Source organism: Leptinotarsa decemlineata, unplaced genomic scaffold (assembly GCF_025532065.1).
Source record: "Leptinotarsa decemlineata unplaced genomic scaffold, Ldec_3_MD MMD2_tig00001719_RagTag_RagTag, whole genome shotgun sequence".
In the NCBI taxonomy this organism is placed as follows: Eukaryota; Metazoa; Arthropoda; class Insecta; order Coleoptera; family Chrysomelidae; genus Leptinotarsa; species Leptinotarsa decemlineata.
In genome coordinates this window covers 10620415-10646748 of record NW_027412569.1, presented here as the reverse complement: position 1 = coordinate 10646748, position 26334 = coordinate 10620415, and the positions used below count along the sequence as shown (strand labels likewise).

The window sequence follows — 26334 nt, the reverse complement described above, 5'->3', positions numbered from 1 at the left end:
ATTCATTATAATGCATTAAAATATTTTCAATAAAGAATGGTAATGAAACCAATTCCTTTTTAGATTCAAATTTTAAAGGGAAATCAAGATTATTTCGCCATCTAGACGCGATAGTTTGAAGCACAAATCAGAGGAAAGAGTTCTACACATTCCCATCTATGCACGTGTTCCTACATCTTCAAAAATAACAGTTTGTATAAAATATTGAGATATGAAAATATCGACATTTTTCTCCGAACATTTACCTGATATTCGCATTATCAAGGTTTCAAATATTTGTTCCATTCATTGCCTTTGCCAATTCAGCCCCCTATCAGTTAAGGACTGAAAAGAATTCTCTTATGAATTCTCACATCAACACTACAAAGTATGTATAAATATTTCTTGTTCAATAATGCAGAAAGAACAGTTTTTTCTTGTATGAATCATTGGTAAATAAAACACAATCTCCAAAAAGAATCTTTTTATATTGTACAAATAAAAAATATAACATACATTTTAAAGCTATTTTGTTTAATTGCTATATAAATAACTGTACGTTCGGGTACACATAATTCGCAAAATATATTCAAATTTATTCACCATTATTGCTTTTTAAATATTTGGTTGAAAAGTTGGCCTATATAGGTACACACAACATTTATTTTTTGCCACTGAGAACTGACCGCACATCATCCTTATTGTCCAAGTTCCAGGATATCCATAAGGATGGTATGAAGTCCTTTGTTTTGTAATTTTCTTCTGCTCATGAAATATAATCTCTATTTTGAATCTCATCAATATTTCTTGAGACAGAAAATTACTAGACTAGTTAAAGTGATTTCAACAATTTCCTTTTTTTTTCAGATTATGTATGATTCAAAAAACCAGCCAACTTACAAATGTAACATCTTACTCAACATAATGACGTAGTGTGAACCTACTTCCTGGCGTTTCTACATTCATCAATTGTGTCTGATTGTCAACAATATTTGAATTTTTTCGAGTGATTATATCGAATCTACTGATTTCTAAAACCCAACTATAATAAAATCTACACCGAAGCAGAGTGCTATATCCCCTTAGAAATGAAATGACTAGAACCTATAACTCATCGAACAAAAGAGTTGATCGACAGAAAAGTATCATCAACTACTAGCCACATATTCTTATCTTAGACATGACGTAGAACTGAGAAGATTTCAATTCATTATTTATCATATTACCAGCCTAGAATAGAATTACACCATATACAATGAGTAATTTTTTTGCTGGTATCTTTTGGCAACACTGTTTTTGACAGATCACACGTGAATCGTGTCTTGTGGTATTGTCAAACTTGTTCAGTTTGGTCTATAATTAACCATGAATCGATTTACGAATGAACAACGCTTGCAAATTATTGAATTTTATTATCAAAATTCATGCTCGGTGAAGAAAGTGCATCGTGCACTTATTCCAATTTATGGGCAGTTTCGTCGGCCTACTGAGGGAGCTATTCGGAAGCTTGTGACAAAATTTCGAACCCAGTTTACATTATCAGACATTAAACGACGAACACGCATACGTAGAGTGAGGACCGAAGAAAATATTGCGGCTCCACCCAGATGTTATATTCCACACATAGTGGCATCAATAGGTCTTTCAAACAAATGAAAAATTACGATGATATCTCACATACACTTATTCGTTGTGGCATTTAGGCCCCTTCTCATGAGTTGAGTTCAGTTGGACGATTTCAGTAGATCAACAAAAGTTGAAAAAAAAACTAGTGAGAACCTTTTTTTCAATAGGGTCGATCAAATTTTTAGTGTCTGTCAATTTGTTTCAAGTTTAAATAAGTCTTTACGATTTTCACATACATGGACGAGAATTGCTTATAGTTCTTCTTTTAACAAAACACTTATTATACTTGAAATTTCAGGCACAACTGCTTTCTATGCCATCAACTGAACTACATTGAACTTAGTTCAAAATGAAATAAATTGAAATATTTTGTGTGTCGAATAATGTGAACAGAAACTAATGGGCTAGTTTCATGCTATTAAATATGATCCTGGTTTGCTTATAGACTGATCGAGTTAGGGGTATATTATACTTATCAAGCATAATCGGTCCCAAAATCTCTTTACATTTGCAGAAAAAAGAACAATTCGAGAAGCAAGAGTTTAAATTGGCCGCGTGTCTGTTGACCAATAAAATTGGTCGAGTCTATAGCGGTGTTGCCAAGTGTATTAGTTTTTTTAATATCCAATCACAGAACTGAAATACAGTGATCTAATTTGACAGACGCCATTTTTGTTGTTATTGTTGTCTACTCTGTGTGAATACAACTGTTTCAATCCGATTTGTTTGTTACAATTTTCTGATTAAAGAACGTTTCCTCTTTTATTTGAAATGGATATTTTTTCTCATGTATAAACTTAAATACCAACTAAAAATTGTTGTAGTAAAAACTTTAATACAGTTTGCTACATTTTTTGATTTTCATAACTGTATATTATTAAGTATGTATAAAATCATAGTTCAGGTAAATATTTTGTCATCTTTCGATTTTGTGTACTTATTTTAGATATAGAAGTTATTTCCAACCATGGTTTTCGTGTACATTTTATTTCATGTGAAGAATTTTTTCATTTATTTAAAAGTTAACGGGTTCATATACTCTTCCATTATTAAAATCTCTGTGATATCAACATGAAAATGTCTAATGCCGGAGATATTTCAAAAATAACGTTTTTATCGCGTTTTATGTTATTTTGATCCCATGTATAATTAAGTATCCCTTCCAATGCATTTCTTGCACTTGTTCCGTAGATTTAATTGTCAAAAGTGAGTGTGATTTTACTTCGATTCACGAATAAATCAGTTTATACGCTCCATGAATTTTACGATTTGACACTGTTGATTATTTGTATTGTTCTTATTGGTCAATTAAACAAGAAGCGGGACTAGGCCCGTGACGTCACGGGCCTAGAAAATCCTATTTTTAATAATTAATTACGGGGAAACAACGGTATTTAGATAGCTGAAACAAATTGCATTATTTTTCAATTTGAAATTAATATCAAATGAACTGTAAACCACAAATCATGAAACAAGCCCATGAAACAAGCTCAACTGAACTTGACTCGTGAGAAGAGGCCTAAGCTGGATTAAAACCGCCTCCATAAAATGTCAATGACTCAGTGAATAGTTGATGGTACTTTTCAGTCATATTTTTAAATTTTTCAATAATTCGATTTTCAAGATTGTGATTTTCCAAAACTGACAAATTATTTAGCAAAAAAACGTACCTTCTTCTAAAAATATAAGAGAACAAATTGCCCGCCTATTTGCTTGTTGAGTAAAAAAAAATGAAAATATTCTCAGATGTGAGAATATCTTCATTTTTACCTCGGGGCATATATTTCAAACATTATCAACTCTAGACAATGCTGATAAAATTCAAAATCTCCAAAATGTTGAAAGTTGGATTCTCAATTGAAATTTTTGTTGTACATTGTAGGGTTAAAATCAAATTTGCCAACGAAAAAAAGGTTATGACTATTTAGGTCTACACTGGTAATTTTTTAGCATATACTTGATAGAACAGTCTAACTTTTCCCATCAGTAACATCACAACAAAGTAAAATAATATAGATAATTTGGTGTTTTCGGGTCAACTAGTGTTTCGTCTGTAACTGCGGCGAACAATATCAAAAGCCGTCTGCCGCAGATGTAGACGAAACGTCAGACTCAAAAACATGCAGACCACGGCCAATAAACCCAAAAACTGTTAGGCTCCGGCTTCGAAAGCCTACACATTATGATAATATGTTATACTTCTGCAAAGGCTACAATAAGTTAAATTGTTTTAAAGCTAATTTGTTAAACAAACATAAACACTAATACCGGTAACAGCATTTGTTTTAGCGCCTTTCCGTGGCAGTGGGTACATATAAGAAAAAACAATAAATAAAATCTATTACATCAATGATAACTATTAAATGCAACAAATATCTCTAAGTCAAAAAATGCATGAGTTGGTCTCGAAGTCCAAGAGAATGTTTCAACTTTGGAAAACATATACATGATATATAACTAACGTTAATTTTCTTGCGAAAGACTTGGATTAGTTTTACTGCTAACTGTTATTTTGTAAAAAAACAAACATTCTCAATTGGAGTAACTTGCTCCTATGAAATATAAATACTTCAACAGCAATCATTGCTCGCTCATTCTCAATCTAAATAATGATTTCGTGGAAGCAAATTTTCAACAGATTTGATCATTTCGTTAAACCTACTGGAATAAATTATTGTATACGAAGGTGGTCCCAGAAGTACCCAGCCTGACCTAGAGATGGCGGTAGTTCTTTGAAAAATATCACTGTATCAGAAAGAACACAATCTATAAAGCAAGTGTTTCAAGTTTGAAGACGCTGTGTTGTTCAGTATTTGTTTGGCAGTCATCAATAGCGAAAGTTTTCGGTGAATTTGTGAAAATGGAGAAAATTGGTGATTATTTGAAAGACCTGAGAGTTTAGCGAAGTTTCACAGCAACAAAGCAGAATTTTTGCGTCGTTTCATAACCATGGATGAAACATGGGTTCATCACTTTACACCCGAGATAAAAGAACAATCCCAACAGGATTAAAAACCTCCATTGTGAAGCCAGTCTTTAAAAAAGGTGATCTAGAAAGTCTATAAAATTACCGACCAATATGCATCCCTCCCAGTTTTTCAAAATCATTCGAAATGGCAATGTCAGTGAGAATTATAGAGTTTGTGAATCAATGTAACTTATTTATTAGGCTTCAACATGGATACTTACAGGTCAACACAAACGGCCATATATCAATTCACACAAAATTTAACGAACATGATGGAAGAAAAATTGATAGCTCTCGGGATGTTTTTGGATCTATCCAAAGCATATGACTGCTTGAATCATCAACTAATGTTGATAAAATTAGAAAGATATGGGATAAGAGGTTCAGCGCTAAAGTGGGTTAAATCCTACTTATCAGATCGCCTTCAATCCGTAGAAATAAAACGAAATGGAAGAGTCTATAAATCCAAAACCCTTCCCACAGCCGTGGGAATTCCGCAGGGGAGCATTGCCCGCCCCTCTTTTGTTCGTCATTTATTTGAATGACTTATGTAATCTAAACCTAAACCAACGTCAGTTTAAAACTATCTTCCCAGATGACACAAGTCTGTTAGGAGGTGAAACCTTCCCAGAGATAGTACAGATCTATTCAACAAAACTAAGGACTGGTTCATTAAAAATAAACTTGTACTAAATGAATAGAAGACACATACTATTTTTTTTAAAACAAACCAAGACAACATTGATTATCCAGTTAGGGTGGACCTTCAAAAGTCTTCTTTTGAACTGTCCCACAATACCAAATTTTTAGGAATCCACATCAATGAGAACATGAATTGGTCTTCTCATATTGATAACCTCGCCAACCAAGTGGAATATCGTATGGAATTAGAGTTACATCAAAATATCTGCACAACGGGGCTACGAAAACAATATACACGGCTCGGTTGCTCAATACGGAATTATTTTTTGGGGTAGCAATCGAAATATCGAAAAAATCTTCAAAGTTCAAAAAAGAAAAAGAAGAATCAACATCTTAAATTATAACCAAACTTCAAACCCACCAATATAACGACAATCTACGCGATTTATATATATGAATGGCTAATGTTCATTTATAAAAATTCAAACCTCTGAGAATATACCTGCTCATAAGTATCACTTCAGAACAAATGAATATATGTATCCCCTTCACAGACTTACAGCATCTGAAAAAAGAGCCCACTATATGTCCATTAAGCTTTTCAACCATCTTCCAAACAGAATAAAACGGACTAAGAAAATTGGGGTTTTCAGAAGAGAACTAAAAAAAACTTCTCATATTCTCAGAGCCCTATGATTTGAACGCATATGTCACTGGAACATTCATTTAAAAATATTTATAACAAAAAAATCTGAACTTCTTTCCTTGTTTGACGCCATTTCATTCTATGTTACCGACCTTTTGCAATCAAAGTTTGTAATCTACTCTGAAATAAAGCTGTTTATTTTTATTATTATTATTATTAATCAAAACAGTGGACTCAAAAGAGAGAACCAGCTCACAAATCCATTATCGCAATGACCAAAAATACAAATTATAGCTTGAATTGCTACCTCATGCAATCTATTTGCCAGATTTAGCCCCCTCGGATTATTTTCTGTTTCCAACAATGAAGAAGTGATGTCGACAGTTAATGGCTATTTTGGGGAGCAAGGCAGTTCTTATTATAAAAACAGTATTGAACTTATTAAACGTCGCAAGAAAAAAGTATAGAGCTGCGAGGAGATAACATTGGAAAATAAATACATTTTTTTTTTCCAAAATTTTTGTGTTTTCTTCTTTGGGTCGGTTACTTTTGATACCACTCTCGTACAACATAAAAAGTGTATGATCATTGCTTGAAATATGGATTCAAACTGAATACCATGTAGTCAAAGTAATGACAATCATCACAAGCTGGATTTTCACTGGGAGAAACTCTTAATACTGACATATACTTGTAGCAGATATTTATGCAGTTTTCAACTTTTTGCTATACACCGAAAGAAATAACACGGCCCAATAAAAATCCAACGGAAGTCATGGTCCAACCTATTTGGAAGCCAAAGTTATGGCTAATATGTTTCGTAATGTTAGATTTCCACATAGGGTCATCTTCACCAGTTTGAAGGAATTGAGGAAAAAAATTAAAATTGGTATACAAGTAACAATTTATCGTGAGATTTTACTGAACAGTTTATAAAACCACAACAGATGTTTCACTATGCAATGGCTTCCTCTGGTGGGTTCACACTTAAAAAATGTCTGAAGACACACGTGAAATGACTTCACACACGTAATATGTCCGAACACACACGTGAAATGTCTGAACACACATGTGAAATGTCTGTACACACATGTGAAATGTCTACACACATACGTGAAATGTCCGAACACATATACATGAAATGTCCAACATTTCATACACAAGTGAAATGTACGAACACACACATGAAATGTCCGAACACACACATGAAATGTCTGAACACACACGTGAAATGCCTACACAAACACGTGAAATGTCTGAACACCCACGTGAAATATCCGAACACATATACATGAAACGGCTGACATTTCACACACACGTGAAATGTCAGAACACATATACATGAAATGTACGAACACATACGTGAAATACATGAAATGTCCAACATTTCATACACACGTGAAATGTCTGAACACACACGTGAAATGCCTACACAAACACGTGAAATGTCTGAACACCCACGTGAAATGTCTGAACACACGTGAAATATCTGAACACTCACGTGAAATGACTGCACACACACGTGAAATGACTTCACACATGTGATATGTCCGAAAACACACGTGAAATGTCTGAACATACACGTGAAGTGCCCGAACACATATACATAAAATGTCCGAAATTTCATACACACGTGAAATGTCCGAACACACACGTGAAATGTCTGAACACACACGTGAAATGTCTGAACACACACGTGAAATGTCCGAACACATATACATGAAATGTCCGACATTTCAAACAAACGTGAAATGTCCGAACATACACGTGAAATGTCTGAACACACACGTGAAATGTCTGAACACACACGTGAAATGTCTGAACACACGTGAAATGTTATATAAAAAAGTAATTAGGTAGAATTCAGTTAGTATCAACATGCCTGAAGAAGCTAATGTATAGTGAAACAAATGCTGCAGTTTTATAAACCGTTCACTGAAAATCTCAAAATAAATTATTACCTGAATATGAATATTACTGGAGTTTTTTTCCAACACAAGGAAGATTTAATCTTCCTCTTTGAAGATGATCACTTGGTGATTGAAACACGTGTCAAGGTGTTAAAAATAACGATTTGGTGTTGGGAAAAAACTCAAGAAATATTCATTACTACACCAAAGGTTCCAAACAGTGCATCATAATTACCTGAATATGTTAAGAACTTTTATCAAATATCAGCCAACTCCATCACATTAATATTCAAAACCCTTCTCATTTGTACAGCAGTTTATGTAGTCCAACAAGAACAAAATTCCCAACTCTTGACCCACATTTTGCTAATTGAGTGAGCACCATCAGGATATGACTGGAACTGAATCCAACATATATGTTAGAGAGCTTTTATATTCATCTGGACGACCCATCACTTCACATCATCATCAAATGAATGTCATTAAATCAATTCCAGTATTGATTTATTTCGTTATTTTTTTATATGTACCTCAACTTCGTCAACAACTGAAGGGGAAGTCTAATTTTTGGTTTTCTACTACTTCATCTTGATACAAAAAAAGGGGGAATCTCTCAAATAAAGGAAGGTTGCAACATTTTTTTTGTATCAAGATGGAGTAGTAGAAAGCCAAAAACTTTCTTTCCCAAAAATTAATCACTCCTAAAAATATAACCTATTTAATTCAGAAAAGTCTACGTTTTATAAACTACGTTTAACACAGGACATTTCATCATATTCGGTTTCATAGATCAGAGAAGTCTGATGTCACTCAAAATGCTTGCAGATGATGACCGCAGATGATGTGAGGTATGGTTGAAATTTTTGAGACCAGTACATGACAACAGGCTTTTAGGAGCCTTTGAGAGCTTGGAAATAGAAAAATGTGGAATGTGCAGGTGAATATTAGGCATTGACATACACTATACTGGAATTGATTCAATGGCATTCATGATATAAGGTGAGGGTTCATCAAAAGGTATACCATTCTATTGGTTTAGCAAAATTCATATCCCAAATCAGTGCTTTTATTCTGATATGAGAAAAATGTTTTCAATAGATGAATTTTAACTTCAACTCAGGTTCCGCGAACTAAAATATTCAAATTGCCAGATATCAAAGTTAGAATATAGAATACAAATCATAATGTATTTGCAGCTTATTAATAAAGTGCTGATGAATTTTATGAAATTCATCTTAAATCCTAACATTACTTTTTAGTGAATTACATAAATGAAAGAAACCTTTCATTAAAAAGTTAAATTGTTTGGACTAGTAGGTACGTCATTGCGTTTTCATTAATTTTTTGACTCATTTCGGATGCACAAATTGTTGAAGCACAGGTAAAAATCCAGCGATCATCCTGTATTACAGAATAAATAATTTTTGGCTTTCACAAGAAGTTTGTCCAAAAGTAAAGTTACTAATTTGTGGAAATCAAACATCCTCAAACACCCATCTAAAAACACTGGAATAACAAAAAATACCTTTCTACTAGCTCTTAACCCAACATAATACTTAAGGCGAAAAATGCTGATGCCGCCTCCTCTTGAAAACGAGCGCAAATATACTCCTCAGCCTCCACCACTTGCTGTGCCTGTTAGGCTTCCTATCATGCCCGGACAGGCCCATCTTCTCTCTCTCCTTCCTTCTGATTTCCCTGACTAGAGTGTGGAAAGCGTCGTCGACGTACGTCCTTAGACACGCCGACGTTTCGTAGAAGGGACAACCGAACTGCCTGGCCAGTGATTTGCCCTCTTCCGTCGTAACTTTGCGTTGCAGGTGCAAGTCGAATTTGTTGCCGACAAGGACCAACGGAGTGTCTTCGGTAGCGCGTACTTTCTGGATGAGTTTTTTGTATTCCAGAGCTTCTTGGAAACTGTGACGGTCGGTAACGCTATAGCAAATGAGGAAGCCCTCGCCGCATCGCATGTATTGGTCCCTCATGGCGGTGAATTCAATCTGAAACAGTGGAGAACTTTGTCAGCAAAGTCAGATTTACTTCGTGATTGTTAATTGTTCCCGAACGATTCATATAATGGATAAAAATTTTGAACAAGAAATTTGTCCTTAATTATTTATTACCTGTCCTGCCGTGTCCAATATATCCAACAGAGCTGGTTCGCCATCGATAACCGCTTGTTGTTGGTATGAGTCCTCTGTAACGAAACTCGTTATGAAATAATTACACCAAAACAATCATTTTTACCAATGGTTGGGTCATGGTAGTCCAGAAAACTGTGACTGACAAACTGCAGAGTGACGGCTACAAAAATGTCTTTAATGAATAGGTGAAAATACCAACTTTTCTCTCATTACCTGATTTTCCAACACCCCCATCTCCCAATACAACTATTTTATACACTCTATGTCCGGTCCTGGATTTGTCTTGGGTACTTACTCCAGCTATGGGCCGGTCCGTGTCTATCTCCAAATCCTTTCCTGACCTTCCAGATTCCTGTCTGGATACTTTTCCCTTTTTCCTGTGGTTTGCCTCTCCGGCCATTTCCAAGGGGCGATACACTTTGATGGTTTTTGTGTCTCAATTGGAGAACAACCGAGGGTTTGATAGTGTATCACTTGGAGGTATTAGAAATGGGAAAATACAGTTTAGAATAGTAGTACCCCCACAACCCATTACCATTACCCATCCCGAAACACATCTGACGTCTGTGACATTTAAAACTTAAAACAGAGTGATTAAGGATTAGGGGAAGGGTGAAGGCCAATTAACAGCTGAAGCTGAAATTCATGGATATATAGCATTTTCCACTGCTGAAACCGGTGCATGTTTAGTGTATTTCTTTCCTTTATCAATGTATCAAGAAATGAAGGATAGAGATGTACGAAAGTGTACCGCGTTCACCAATGAAAAGCGCTGATAGTAAATAACTACGTCCAACAGAATCAAGACATTGAAGTGGGCTAACTATTTTTTTGTAACGACTTTCATACTTTCTTGGTAATATGTTACAAATACCATGTTTTACATTACAACTGTTGTCCACTTTCATGGTGTGACCTGTCATCTATTGTTCAATAGCAGAATCTCGCAGAATATTTATTTTTGCAGAACTCTTTACGCCTCAACTTCTGATAGAACATAATAGATGGCAGAAGGCCATAAACAAAAACTTACTGAATAGTCATTGTCTAAATCTTTAGACAATGGTATGGTGGTCAGCAGCTGGTGTGATTTACTATCACTACAACCCCAGCAAAACTGTGTTAATCCCCTTCACCAAGAGAAGGAAATTAAACGATCTAACGCCACTTTCCCTCAATGGTGTGATCATTCCATTTGGAAGACTCACCTAAACGCTCACTTGGAAAAAGTTTTACACAAAGCCAGACTGTCTCTATGGACATGTCGAAGGATTTGTGGTAAAACATGGGGTTTAGGTCCCAAACAAATCCATTGGATTTATGTGATGATTGTCAGACCAATGATCACGTATGGTGCAATTGCTTGGTAGCCGAAGGCTTTACAGAAAACGGCCCAAGCGAAGCTCACTGGCTTACAGAGACAGGCTTGTCTGACTATCAGTGGTGCCATCAGTACCACACCGTCAGCGGCCATGGAAGTCCTTCTAGATTTACACATTTTTCTGGAAAGAGAGGCTAGATGGACTGCATACAGACTTGTGCACATTGCCAATTGCACAAATCAATTCAATGCAGAGTGCAACAGGCTGTTGGTTGACATTGGAAGTCACAGCATTCTGGAAATGACCTCTGACTTTATGCCTCCAATTGTCAACAACGAACTGCCTTATAAAGTACTATTCCCGAGTACAGAGTTATCTACCTGCCTAGGAACTTATACGACTGTATTTGAAGCGGAAATTTACGCTATTGAATTGTGTGCGGAGAGATTGGATAAATCCAACCTCACTCAGAAGTCAATAAAAATATTCTCGGACGTTGGACAAAGACCCCTAGATACCAGTTTTGAATGAAATCACATAATAATATCAAATCTCAATCGTATTTATAAATATTCATGATTTCTAATCGAAAATTCTTTATATCCGATCTCACAAACCGTACCGCTTGTTTATCAAATCTGAGAATAAATCACAAATTTCTTCATCTGATTTTATGAAGCAAAGTTCATCACTTTTGAAATTAACATTTATCATTGTTATAAATTAGTTCATTTGGAATAATTTAATTTTAACCCAGTAAACCACGTGTTTTATTATAAAGCCATACATAAATAAAAATCTAGTAAGTGGTAGAAAAACTGGCTTCATTTCCATAATCATTAATAAATAATAAATCAAATATCTTCTAGGAACTATTTGAACAGAATTCGTTTTCACCTAAAATGATTTATTTTATAAATATATAATATCCCTCCGATTATTAACTAAACCAACCACCACTGTTTTATGGTCCCACTTACTTCAAATGTAAACAAACTCTCCATAACCTCTCAGTACCCGCCACCCCCTCTTGGCCATACGTTGTAGAGAAAAGAATAGTACGATAGTACACATGTATTGTATTGATATAGGAACCGTACAGGCATGGCAACTCTATGTCTTATTATTACTCTGAGATTGTTACATTGTGTGAAAACGTCCGCCCACAAAGAAGGTACGAGGATGCCATGTGCCATTATGTTAATTACGGGAAAGCGTGTCTTTAAAAAAAGTGATGAATAAAGGGCTCTCTTTATTCACGCCGGTATCCAGGCCGGGTGGTTCGGATAACCACGTAAAGGAGGATGTATATGTAAAAAAAAACAAATGATCTTCCAAGCAGGAGGTTTTTATTATACAAATAATTGTTTTTATAATGAAAAAACAAGAAGTTGGAAGAAAAAATGGGTGGCAGCATTGCTACGTGCAAGACCGCTACGCCCCCAACAGGAGGAGCATTGGTCATATGCGCCTGAAGATAGGAAGCAACGACCATCCAAAATAGAGAGAGAATTATTATAATTTTCAAATACAGTTTATAACTTATGACATTAAAAATAAAATAAATACAACAATAAAAATTAATTGGCGCTTCGGGGCGACTTCATTAATTCCAGTGGCGCATTTGCTTTTTCAGCTGCAGGAAAACCCGGAAAAACCTGCAGCACCACATCATCTGAAGATCTTGATCTAACAATGTCCTCTCTCTCATAAAACAAAATGTAGGGTGTCTCCAGAGGCTCCAATAAATTCAATGCATCGCCAGAACACTTCGTGACACGACTATCATCAAACTTAAACCAGTCCGTTTCTTCTTTGACCAAGGCGTAATAATGACCACATTCAACGCCAGAACCACAGTGAACAATGACTGCATGAATATTATAACAGTGGTCTGCTAGGTTGAAATGTTCATCTATTTCGAACCTTCCAAAGAGTTTCTTGCTTCCGTTAGAGGTTGAGTCTTGTTTGAATATCATCATTATTATAATTATTCAAAAATTTCGAATTGTACATAGACTTATATGAGTTAAAGTTTGTATTATTGTTGAAGATACACATTTTAAGATAAATTATTGTTTTGATATATTTATCTTTTGATAACCTTCAAACTAAAGGTTGAAATCCTACAGCTGGAATTTCCAAAAATATTTGTCTAATAAAATGAACTTTAAACGTTCAAGCCAGTCTCGAATATACCTACACAGTAGGTTGAATGGACCGACGCTTATCAGAAAACAACTACTCCCCTGGCTAATACCACGAAGGGCGTTGCATTATATCCAACAGGCGTCAGTGCGGGGATCTACACAGAAAATTTCCTGCATATGCAATACAACTAAAAGAGTCGACCCTCAATTTTGGAACGAGCACACTTGCAGACCGGTTTCGGGCTCATTAACCACTCATCAGTGCAAGATAGTGGTCATCATCGACCTAAAGTCAATGATATTCCATAATTGAAAATCGGAATTTTTTCAGAGTATTTCATTCCTCTTTCTAAGTTGGAGCGAAGAACAAAATGTCACTCCATCTAGTGGACGAGTTACTAACCAACTGCATATCCGAAATTTGCCCAATTCCTCTGAATAAGGAAGAAGAACTTTCTTATTAGTCAGTGGGCTATGCTACCTACCGTGTAGGTATATTCGAGACTGGCTTGAACGTTTAAAGTTCATTTCTGTAGATTTGTTTACTGCCAGTCTTCAAGCATAGCCCATTGACTAATAAGAAAAAAAATTGTATTTAAATTTTGAATTCAATTAACGTTTATGTCATCTTTTATTTATGTAGAAAAATATACGTTTTTTCATGTATACAAAAAAAAATCCAAATTCGTTAAATGTTGTTATTACCACCTTGTTACGGCGGCTAACTAAAGTACGAGGAAAATGGGAAGGAATTAAAATATTAATCAGGCCTGCATATAAGCTTTATTGAGTATAAAAATGTGAATCCATACTGCACCACTAAAACCACAGGTTAATCTGTTGATTATATTTTGTTTTAAAACCACTCAACAGTTATAACAAATATATACTAAAAAAAAATTATTAATGACTTTATTAACTCGGAATATTAGTAGCGCAGTATGTTACCAAAAATGCGATAAAGGCACCTATCCATAAAACAAGCGAACAATCCTTTTCACAGCTCCCTAACCGTTTAAAATCAAAATGCAAAATATCCATCATTCCTTCAAAAAAAAACAACAAACGGTTATATACATATAAAGATATTTACATTGTATTAAAGATACTTAAAAAAACTCAAGGAACAAGAAAAATTTGATTGGAGATTACTCACTGATTCGCATGATGTAATTTCTTCAATGAATAACAATTACTGAAGCGACAGTGGAAGACGATGAGACATAAATTATTTACTTTTCGAAACAAAGCCGTTATAAAATCCAAAAGTGAAAACAGTGAAAAAAATCATTATTGTTCTTGAAAAATTGTCTGCTATTATTATTAATTATATTAAAGCAAACTACTACAATTTTTTAAACCTCATAATATTTTGCAGATCATTTGAGCTACTTATCAATATTATTGATTAAAAAAATTCATCATCCAGTTGAAATTATATCAAATGAGCCATAGAGACAAACCAATTCAATTTGGGGCGAGATGGCAGAGTCTAAAATTCAACAAGATAATCATATATACTTTTGTTGCAGTACATGAACCCCCAAAATTACAAAATATAATAATAAATAAGACAAACACGGACAAATATCTAAGACAGGCCAATGACTGTAAAATTAAAATTAAAAATAAATAAGTAAACTAACAGTACGTGAGCGAATAGCACAAGATACCTTCCTTTCAATTTTTGACTAAATATCATCCAGTTCAATTATATACAAAATTTTTTCAACTATTCATTCAGACTCAGGTGAATAATCTTCCAGGAAGACACTTAATATCATATATTCAAAATATTGGTTTTAATCAGCACTGGGTTGAATATTGGACAATGCACTTTTCAAAGGAGCTGATTTTATTCAAAAAAGCAAAAATAGCAAACTCTGATGCCCAATTTGTGATATGTATTTTTGTATCACAACAGTTCGCTTTGATTACAATTTTTGTAAATCATTACGTCAGGTTCACGTTTGGCTTGAAAAATGCACCCTGTGATTGGCAAAGGACAGTGGAATGGATTTATTCAAAAAATGGTTAAAATTCACTAAATGCTTCTTCTCGATGTTCTTTCTTTCAAAATTGAAAAAGAGCGAGAGCAAAAAAGCAAAACGAAATATTACCTCTTATGATTATGCTGCATGTCAATAAAAGTTGTATAATTTTCTTCACAAGAAAATTATCAACTCGGGAACATTGTGCTCACTAAGAACTATTTTATCAGTTTACTAACCTTTCTCAAAGTATCCAACTTTATTTTTGCATAGTACATATAATATTCAGGGTTTTTTTTGAGCAAAGGAAGGGTTCCTGACAAATTTGCAGATCGCAACTTTTTCCAGGATGTTATGAAAAAGAATCGAAGGCTGAGAAATACATCTCGGAAAATAACAAAACCGAAAAGATCTTGTTCATATTTTTGAAGAAAAACTCGACCAAATCTCTTTTCTGACCAAAAATATTAATTAATCTTTGTCTTAGTCTTGAGAAGGAAATTTTACTGATGAATGTAACAAAAGTGCTGAACATAAAGAAAATTATAACACAAATCTCAAACGTGGTTTTTTTAATTGTAAAAATGAAAATGATGGATTTGCAATTAGAATTGCTAGGAGAGGATATGAATTCCAAAATGCAGATTAAAATCAGGTATTATTACTATTAGATACAAAATCACTCAAGGGCCACTTAGAAATTTTTTATATTCAAGAGTGTAAACTATCGGTTGAAAAAAAAATACTCTATGGTCCTTCAGCGCCTTCGTTAGGAACATTTTATAAGGTCCAACATAAAAATCAAGAATAAGAATGGAGAATACTCGAGAGGAAAAACTAGGGACAAATATAAAATAAATAAAAGAAAATATTTGAAGAAAAACATGGAAAAGTAATCACAGCAAACCCTGAAAAAAATTAAATAAAATACACCATGCTCTCCTCTGCATATCTAAAAAAAAAACACACGTACATTCGCCAAGCTCAGAGCAGATATTTCCCTACCTAGCGCTCCCTAGTCATTGGCCCCTCATATAATTCACTGCAAGTAAGTGCGTACAAGACGAATTACTAAAAGATATTGAGAAGTCAGTCTTTCTTCAGGCTTCAGTTAAGTTTTCAGTCGGAGCTTCGACGGACGAATCTCCAGCATCGATTTCCATCGGACTGTCAACACTGCCTGCGTCCGCAGCAATGTTGGTTCGATCGATGTCTTCAGAGAAAGGATTCAAATCCTGTCCATCCCCGGAACCTTCTCCAACATGTTCGGAAGGTTCTAACTCTTTCCTTTCGGCGGAAGATTCTAACCCTTTGCCTTCGGCGGAAGGTTCGAACTCTATACGTTTGGCGGAAGACTCGACTTCCATTTCCTTTGGGTCGATGTCTGAGAGTTTATCAAAGTCCGAGTTTCTCTCTGCGTCGGGCGACTCGCTTCTCAGTTGGGTGGTTGCTTGTTCCTCGTCAGATTCGATGGTTTCTTTGTCGGAATCTGAAATCGATTCGGTAGTTGCTTTCGTGGTTTCCAGAGCGGGACCGGTTGGTCTCTGCTTTCTTGAAGGGTTGAAGTGAGAACAGTAACAGCAGCGATACGAGAGGTATTCGAAGTCTTCCTTGAAAGCCATGCCTGAAAGAACAATTGAAATTCAAACGAAGGAGAACTAGATCAATGTGAAATATTTCCTCTAGGTACTCTTTTTTTTAGCAGTGCCACTTTTTGATAGTACTGAAGCTTTAAAAACATTAGTACTCAATTACCACAGAATGGAATTTGTGCATTTTTTCAATATTTTAATAACCTCTCACCATTATGCGCGGAACACTTCTGGCAAATGAGCGCAAATCTATTGGAAGGTCCGTCTCCTATCAAAAAATGAATCATCTTATCCAGGACGGTTCGGTCCTTAGGCAGGATGCTCCTAGGCAAAGCCAAAGCTGTACCGGAGACTCGTAAGGGAGTCGCTTGGTTGCCGAAGGTCTGCATGGGAGTTCCTTGATACTGGATAGCGGGTCTAGCAGCAGACATGGCCGGTTGGATGAAAGTTCTTTCAGGGTAAGGAGTGGCGGGACCTACGGAAGACCCGAATGACAGACGACCTTTGACGTTCTGCGGGCCTACGATTCTCTGCCGGAGAACTGAAAATAAAGCGATTGAAGGGTAATCATTTCTTTCAGGAAATGATGGAATATGAATTTCATTATAAGGGGAGAGTTTTATTACCATCATATACAGAAATCAAGTGTGAACTACCGCAGGGTTCTGTGCAAAGTCCTACTTTATATTAGTGATCCGATTGGTACTAATTTCAGGAAATTTTACACTGTTCGTCTCTCGTGATGGTATCATGATGATAAAAATACTAGACACCAAATAATGCATACGAACATGGTCAGAATTAGGTACTGGTTTAACTCGAACTTACTATCGTTCAACATCAAAAAGACACACATACGAGGGTTGCCTTTTATATTTCAGGATTAGAGAACAAAAACAAATATTGATCATCGAAAATCACTTTATTGTTTTTCAAAATATTCCCCATGAAGATCTATACACTTTTGCATGCGTTTGAACCAATTGTCGAAGCACTTTTGTCACTCTGATTGAGGTATCTCCAAAACATGCATTCTGAATGCAGCAAAAGCTTCTTCAGGTGTCGAAAAATGTTGAACTCTCAGTTTGATTTTTACGGGAATGAAAAAAAGTCAATCGGTGCCGAGTCAGGACTATACGGCGGATGACTCATCAAATCGATGTTTTAGGTGCTCAAAAATGCAGTTGTTTGAGCCGATGTGTGAGAGCTCGCATTGTCGTGGTGAAGAGTGATTCGTCTTCGGCGGTTGGTTTTCCTGATTTCTTGGAAGACAACTGGCAAACAATTGGTTGTGTACCACTCAGAATTGATTGTTCTACGTTGTTCTAGTGGTACGGTTGCGACATGTCCGGTTTTTCCGAAAAAACAGGCGACCATTTGCTTGGAAGTGCTTCGTGCGTGAACAACTTTTGTTGGATTTGGCTCATCTTGAAACACCCATACAGTCGACTGCTGTTTACTTTCGGACTCATACGCGTAAATCCACGATTTATCACGGTGTCATAGACGTGTTTCGGAGCACCGCGATCGAATTTTTTGAGCATTTCCTTCGACCAATCGATACGAGCCTTTTTTTGAGCGATTGAAAAATTGTGTGGGATCCAACGCGAACAAATTTTTTTGACTGTCAAATGTTTATGCAATATTGAATGTATGCTGGTCCCACTAATCCCTAAGGTTGTCTCAATTTTACGATAGGTCACATGACGATGTTGCAATATCAGTTTGCGCACAGCATCAATGGTTTTCGGAACAACAACTAATTTTGGACGACATTCACGAAATTCGTCTTGGACTGAACTACGACCATGACTGAATTCACCATACCATCGATAAACACTGGTCCTTGATGGAGCTTCATCGCCAAAAATTGAATTAAGTTCATCCATGCACTGTTTCTGAGTTAATCCACGTCGAGAGTTGTAAAAAATAAACGCCCGAAATTGTTCACGATTTAATTCCATTTTTGGGCCGAGATGGATCTTTTGAGTTACTGTAAACAATACAAATAGCGCGCGTATGTCCAAACGTTCTAAATACGTAAAAGCTCAAAAATGTCCAACTTTACGATACAGCTGTCAGTTGCCAGATTGCAACACTAGGGTTGCCAAATCTCGAAACATAAAAGGCAACCCTCGTATAATTAGTTTCAAATGTTCAATAGCAAATGTGAGTAGAGGATTCAACAATGGAAAACATGAGGTGTAACAAAATTTTAGGGATAAACTTCGATAGTTTATAATCTGAAGTTTGAAGATGTGAATATCTTGCTAAGTAACCTGCATCTGAATGGGATGCTCTGAAAAAAATTTCAAATGAACTGGAATTCACTAATGCTGAATCTGCCCAAATATATTTAAAGCATTTTTTTGAAATGATAATTATGATCACGATGACCCACCATTACTTGATGAAAATTAATAAACACTGCCCATAATAATTATACAGTTTCCACACTATAAATTTTATTTAACACGCGTTTCCCTACACCAGTTAACTGATGGAGCTACAGTGTAGCGAAACGTGTCTTAAATAACTGCCTTATAAAGTACTGTTCCCGAGTAGACAGGACTGGATCCTCCGGGAGAAGGAAATATTAAGAGCAGATAATTGTTGGTTCACAGATGGATCAAAAATACCTTCCGGTTCAGGTGCAGGTGTTTTCAGTCGCAGACCCATGACAGAGATAATGATAATAATAATAATAATCTTTATTTTTCTTTTTGACTTGATTGAACACGTATAGAAATCGTCAGGTACATAGAAAATAGCATACTTAATAATAGTAAAAGTAATACATGTTATTGAAATAAGACAGTAATTAGTCACGTTTATAATAAAATATAAATATATAACTTTTATTTATGAATACACGTATGCACAGATACATACACACATATACAAATACTTATTAGTCAGTGGGCTATGCTTAAAGACTGGCAGTAAACAATCTAAAGCAACTGAACTTCAAACGTTCAAGCCAGTCTCTATATACCTACACAGTAGGTTTAATGGACTGACGCTTATCAGAAAACAACTACTCCCCTGGCTAATACCACGAAGTCTTCAAGCATAGCCCACTGACTAATAAGAAAGTTCTTCTTCCTTATTCAGAGGAATCGGGCAAATTACGGATATGAAATACTCTGAAAGCATTCCGATTTTCAATTGTGGAATATCATTGACTTTAGGTCGATGATGGTCACTATCTTGCACTGATGAGTGGCTAATAAGCCCGAAACCGGTCTGCAAGTGTGCTCGTTCCATAATTGAAGGTCGACTCTTTCAGTTGTATTGCCAATTGCATATGCAGGAAATTTTCTGTGAAGATTCCTGCACTGACGCCTGTCGGATATAATCCAACGCCCTTCGTGGTATTAGCCAGGGGAGTAGTTGTTTTCTGATAAGCGTCAGTCCATTAAACCTACTGTGTAGGTATATAGAGACTGGCTTGAACGTTTGAAGTTCAGTTGCTATGAAAATCAGTTAATTATCATAGAAGAAAAAAATGCTGACGAGTATTAAAAACAACTGTTTTCATTTAAAACTAATGTATAGACAACTACAATGAGCTGCATATTTTTCAATACGAATACGAAAACAATAATATAACGCTTTTTACCAGCGACCTTCATGATTGCAAGTCTATACGGATGGCAAAACAAAAAGTTTCATTCTATTAACGAACCGCTCATTAGAGCGTGGATTATTCGACTTATTAATAGTCCGTCTGCCTTTCAAAAAAGCCTTGCACTCATTTCGAATATGCATCGGGTTATATGCAATACGGACATGGTGAATTGAAAGCAATATAGGTATTTTATAGCGGTCGAGTTTGGTACCAATTTCCTGTTATATCACAATCCGTCGCTGTCTTTTTACTTCCACAATCCATTATTTTATGTTGATTTAGGGTCTGTGAATATCATTCGTAGTTCAAAATGAAATAAAAATATACTCCTATCAACGTTCAAATCAAACTGAGAATCATCAATGAATAAAAAATGCTGGAGTTTTTCCCAACACCAAACCGTTATTTTAACACTTGTTTCTATCACCAAGTGATTATCTTCAAGAGGAAGATTTGAACAATTCCTGTAGCTTCCGGTGTGCCACAAGGATCACATTGTGGACCATTATTGTTCAATCTATTTGTTAATGTTAATGACATTGGAAATTGTTTACAGTATGCAGTTTTTACTATCTGCAGATGATTTGAAATTATATTCATCAGTTAGTAATGTCTTAGACAGTCAGATTCTTCAGAACGAATTAGATATTATACACGATTGATCCTTAACAAACAACTTGTACCTGAATATAAAGAAATGTCACGTCATCACTTTTTCCAAATAAAAAAATATCCTTTATTATGATATTTACATATGCCACAAAAAGGATTTGAAGCTTTATAACTCCTATTTATTATATGCAAGCGCTTTCGACAGCTGGTCGTGCTATCATCTTCAAGGTTCTACTCAAACTGAACGTTTCATCCTCTTGTTTGTTCTTTTATGCGATCAGAAAGCCTTAGTGCAGGTACTGCAGGTAAATTTGCCTGTACTTGGGTTACATCCTTTGTGTTGGATCTTCTCTAAGTTTACTGTTTCTAGGAGTGTGTATTGTTTTGTGTGGTATATTGAATGTTAGGTCTTTGTGTGTTTTGATTTGTATTTGTTCCTCGATAAGTGAATTATAACTATTAAATTTATGGATGTTTAAGTTTTCCCAGATGACAATACGATTTTTCCTTTATTGACTTGTTTTATGTTCTCTGGTGGGTGAAAGTTATGTTTGTTTTGTATGGCGTGTGTTGCAAGGTTTGATTTATATATCATTGGGTTTATGTATGCCTTTTTGTGGTTGCCGTACCTTTTGATCAGTTTTTTCTTGGTTTGGCCAATATAGAATTTGTTGCAGTCCGAGCGTTGTATGCTGTACACCATGTTTAGGTTTTCGTCTTCTTCTTTTGCTTAGCTGTTTATTTTTTTTTGTTATTTTCGTGTTTGGCTTGCATGTCATGTTGATGTTCAGCGATTTGAAGATGTTTGTTAGTTTTTTGGTTTGGTGACCTACGTATGTGAATGCTGTCCATCGTTGTGTTGTTTTATCTGTTGGAGTAGTTCGATCTTTGTTCTGTACTTTTTGTTCGATTCTATATTCTAATTTATCTATTGTCTTTTGGGTCTATTGCGACTATAATATTGATGGAAAAGTACTAGACTGATATAGCCTATTATGATTCAAAAGAATTATGGAATTATAACTGCATTCAAGGTTTTTATGGCATATCTTATACAGGGCTTTTCATGATGAGCGTTAATTAGCCGTTTCTGACAAACTATTTAACGGATCAACTTGAAAATTTCACAGTATGCATAAATCAATATGACCTACATGCCTAAAATATTTCAGACGAAGCGGCGTTGTCGCTTCTACTATAAAGTAGCGGCTTCTTTGATTTTTCAAATGGAACACCCCGTATATAATATCATATTATAATTCAATATCACTTTGTCAACAAATTCATATACTATTTCCCTATACCTATCTATTACCATTTAGAATATATAAATTAATTTATCAGAGCTCAAAAATGTTGAAATATACAGGGCGTTCCATTAGAAAAAAATTGAGTTCCACTCATTTTTTCATGGTATCAAAGTATCTGCATTTTTTGAAGACCCTGTATGAGGCAAATGAAAATATGACTCGGAGTGAAGATCCTCATAATATCACTCCACTCCATTTCAAATTTGATCGTTTTAGTGCAAGAGAGTTCAAGATTATCAGCATTTATAAAAGTTCATATTTGGTAAAAAAAATATCAAAATTAATTTATATCTTCTAAAAGGTAATAAATAGGTATAGGGAAATGGTATATGAATTTGTTGACAAAATGATAGTGAATCATAATATGATATTATATACGGGGTGTTCCATTTGAAAAATCAAAGAAGCCGCTACTTTATAGTAAAAGCGACAACGCCGCTTCGTCTAAAATATTTTAGGCGTGTAGGTCATATTGACTTATGCATACTGTGGATTTTTCAGTTTGATCCGTTGAATAGTTTGCCAGAAACGGCTAATTAACGCTCATCATGAAAAGCCCTGTATAGAAACAAACATATTTGAGTAAAAAATATTGAAAATGGATTATTTTAAAAATCAATCTAACTTCAATTTCAAATTTGTTGAAGACCCCAAAACATTTTTCTGGAATATCCCGACACCACTGAAATAATAATAATAATATTTATTCACTATTTGTGATACATAGTGTATACATGGTAGGTCAATGATTAATTAGGTAAAACAAAGAACAGTACGTCACTTATGGATAAAATAAAGAAATCAAAGCTTAAGTAAAAATTAATATTTGCATATACAAAGGTATAGGTATATATAAACATATAAAATTCTAATAAAAAAATAAATAAAAAATGTGTCAATTTTGCTTGCCGTGGTCAAATAAATATACATATATATTTACATACATTTACACACAAACACATATATAAAAAAAACAATAAAATCGCCAGTCAGAACACTGAAACTAAAGCAAAACAGCAAGTGAAAAATTAGAAAGATTATATATCTTATTACTCTTCTGTGAAAGAATCCTCTAAATATTCCTTGTGACTGTAGTAACATTTGTCCAGTAATAAGTTTTTAACTTTCTTACTGAACAAATTTGCAGAATTCAACCTCTTTATAGAAAGTGTCAGTCTGTTATTAAAAATATGCAATCCTTTTTAAATGCAGAAAGATCAGACATTAGAATATAATGAATAACGTCTGTAGTAACCCAAAATTCATTGTATTCAAATCGAGCAACTGGATTTTGAAAACTTCCATTTGAATACAGACAATAGCATATGCAAATCAACTACTTCACGTTCAAAATGAGTCTTTCACTTACCTGTTTGACTCGGCCTCATGGTGGTGGGTACCATACTCTTATCTTTTGAAGTTACAGGAGTGGACCCTGAAAGGGTTAACTGGGGAACTTTGGTAGGCTCGTTTCCAAATTTGTCAAGGATCTTCTTCGCCACCTTATAGGTTTCAGTTTCCATTACATTATCCAGTATCTTTTTCTTTTCATCCCTCAATTTGATCAACTTTTTTTCATTTCGCTGAATTTTCCGACTGTAGTACCAAGTCATGAAACTTTTGATTATCCATACTCTACGAATAATGTTATTGTGATTGTTTCAATACCTTCCGACGAAGAACTACTCACATTATTGGGAATGCAAAGATTGGTATGAAGTAAATCAACCTCCGATCCGATGAAAGTTTATTATAATAGTAAAAAAGGAATAAGGCCAAAAGTAAGTAGAACAAGACAGCTAGGAGAACAAATCTTCCGATTATCTTCTTTCTGAACTGTTCGGTGCTCCTCCCAAATTCCTCAATGGAAGTTATTTGTTCTTCTAATTTTTCCAGTATTTCAAAAGTGCTCTTCTTCTTCTAAAGAGTTTACCAAAACAATGTACTTCAAAAATGTATTCATAAAAGCCAAATTTTCGAAAACATTAACAAACACTTGAGAAAATTCTTCAGAAAACCTGTAGATTCTCCACAGATGTTCCTTTCGGTTACAAACTAAAAGAAACATGTGGAACAGGGAGGAAGTCCCCTTATGATATTGAATTACACAGTGATTTCTGTGCAATTCAAATTGATCTGCAAATTTCACTGAAGAGTTTGGTAATTGTAATATGATTTCTCCTCCTTGCTTTAGAAGTTCACTCTATAAATGAATGTAGAAATATAATGACAAAAAAGCTTTTTTTCATAAATTGTTCACTCTTCAAAATACTATCTGAATACATTAAAGATATAATGTACATATAATGTACTCACCCTGAATTTTCCTATTATTATTCCCATTATGTGTAACTTCGTGAATGCTATATTTTTATAAATACGGTGGAATGAAACTGGTTTGCAGTGGGATAAAAACGTTCGGTAAAAATAGTTTTGTAATTTCCTATCCTAACCTAAAAGTTTAAAGCTAATTTGTGATAACGTCTCCTTTATGCATGAATATGGCTTGGATTATGTCTAAAATCCATTTTACTTGCCTTTGGATGCTTCAGAAATATCATTATCAGTTCACATCATTTTGTTACTCGAATTTGATTCAAAAAGTTTTTGTCCAATAAACGTCATCCCTTTATTAGCATAATCTTTAATTCATTTATAAATGTGACAGTTACCGTAAATGAGTAATCTCTTCGGGGATACTCGATTAAATAAAGGTGGCAAATCAAATATTCAGAGGAAAAGCTTGGATACATAGTTTCAAACAGAGTACTGAAGTTTTGGGAAGAATTATGGTCCATCTCTACACTTTTTTGATTATACTCTCTGATTTTCAATTTATAATGAATTGAAAATCATCTCACAATTTGCGTTCAATTGAAAAATAAAACTGTTATTTTCCCATCTACGAAGATACCCGAACAAATTAAAAATATTGGTTGCGTTTAGGATGAAAAATCCAAAAGCGCTGTAGTGGAATAGCGTAGGGCGCTTTTTGAATCAAATAGACGATAATGATTATTTCTGGCTTCTGAGGTTCATTCATATCTGTTCCTCACAATATGTGAGATCTCGATCTTATTTGAAAATGAATTTTTGTAGTCACATGCCAGATTAGCGAAAATGAAGCGCTTCGGTTTCATATACCATCTTAGAGGAAGAAAAAATATAGAGATGGCGCTTCAATTTTCATGTTTTTTGTGCCTTGATCTTTGTAGACAACTGTAACGGTAATAGAAATCTGTCACTTATGGGATATAGGCAAGGGGAATGAGTGGATTGTTCACATGTGCATTGTGTCCGCAAAAAAAGAATACGATCGTGTCCTATATTTACAGAAAAAACTAGATCTGACATCGTCTGTGATAGAGATTTGTTCACAAACAGACATTAAAAACAAAAACATAAAGTTTACCGGCTATATATTCATGATCATCACATTCTGACAATACCATTTATAAATGACAATGAAGTTATATCTGATAGTTAAAAAACGAATGCATGTTTACAGTTTAACAATTGGGAAGTTTATACCATTATTGATATATATGTTTTTAATTACGTCCTATGCAGTAACGTTCTCCGTTAGTTAGGGAAGCCACAGGTTATGCTGTAGACGACCCCTCCTGATATAGAAGGCCCCGACACTCTGTCGAATAAGGCCCTCATGTCCCCCGTTAACGGATGAATAACTTTCTCATCCATCCCACCCCAGCCAGGTAAGGGTATCCCGTGAAGGGCGGCACTGATGTCTAAGGACTTCATGCCGTCATCAATCAGTCATGAACCCATTGGTCCCTCTCAAGACCAACAA

At 34.9% G+C, this 26334-nt stretch overlaps 2 protein-coding genes across 2 annotated transcripts; both read right to left on the bottom strand.

The window, feature by feature from the left end:
* Nucleotides 1-448: 448 nt before the first annotated feature.
* LOC111515715 (GTP-binding protein Rit1) lies at nucleotides 449-10557 on the bottom strand. Its single transcript, XM_023171923.2, has 4 exons — nucleotides 10129-10557; nucleotides 10019-10075; nucleotides 9895-9968; nucleotides 449-9771 (listed from the first exon to the last, which is right to left on the bottom strand). Exons 1-4 carry the CDS (start codon nucleotides 10313-10315, stop codon nucleotides 9328-9330), a joined length of 762 nt encoding a protein of 253 aa, XP_023027691.1. The 5' UTR covers nucleotides 10316-10557; the 3' UTR covers nucleotides 449-9327.
* A 3594-nt stretch (nucleotides 10558-14151) lies between these two features.
* Nucleotides 14152-25218, bottom strand: LOC111515724 (zinc-ribbon metal-binding protein lunapark). Its single transcript, XM_023171929.2, has 6 exons — nucleotides 25061-25218; nucleotides 24840-24976; nucleotides 24214-24443; nucleotides 23893-24158; nucleotides 17182-17511; nucleotides 14152-17002 (listed from the first exon to the last, which is right to left on the bottom strand). Exons 2-6 carry the CDS (start codon nucleotides 24864-24866, stop codon nucleotides 16479-16481), a joined length of 1377 nt encoding a protein of 458 aa, XP_023027697.2. The 5' UTR covers nucleotides 24867-24976; nucleotides 25061-25218; the 3' UTR covers nucleotides 14152-16478.
* Between the last annotated feature and the right edge of the window lie 1116 nt (nucleotides 25219-26334).

Excerpts from the sequence above, each read along its gene's own strand:
- LOC111515715 (XM_023171923.2), bottom strand. The coding sequence starts at position 10,315 with ATGGCCGGAGAGGCAAACCACAGGAAAAAGGGAAAAGTATCCAGACAG. Across the intron at positions 9,969-10,018 it reads CTACCATGACCCAACCATTG|AGGACTCATACCAACAACAA; the intron begins GTAAAAATGATT and ends GTTTCGTTACAG. Across the intron at positions 9,772-9,894 it reads TATTGGACACGGCAGGACAG|ATTGAATTCACCGCCATGAG; the intron begins GTAATAAATAAT and ends CCACTGTTTCAG.
- LOC111515724 (XM_023171929.2), bottom strand. The coding sequence starts at position 24,866 with ATGGGAATAATAATAGGAAAATTCAGG. Across the intron at positions 24,444-24,839 it reads TAATAATAGGAAAATTCAGG|AAGAAGAAGAGCACTTTTGA; the intron begins GTGAGTACATTA and ends TAAACTCTTTAG. Across the intron at positions 24,159-24,213 it reads ATCTTTGCATTCCCAATAAT|AGTATGGATAATCAAAAGTT; the intron begins GTGAGTAGTTCT and ends CATTATTCGTAG.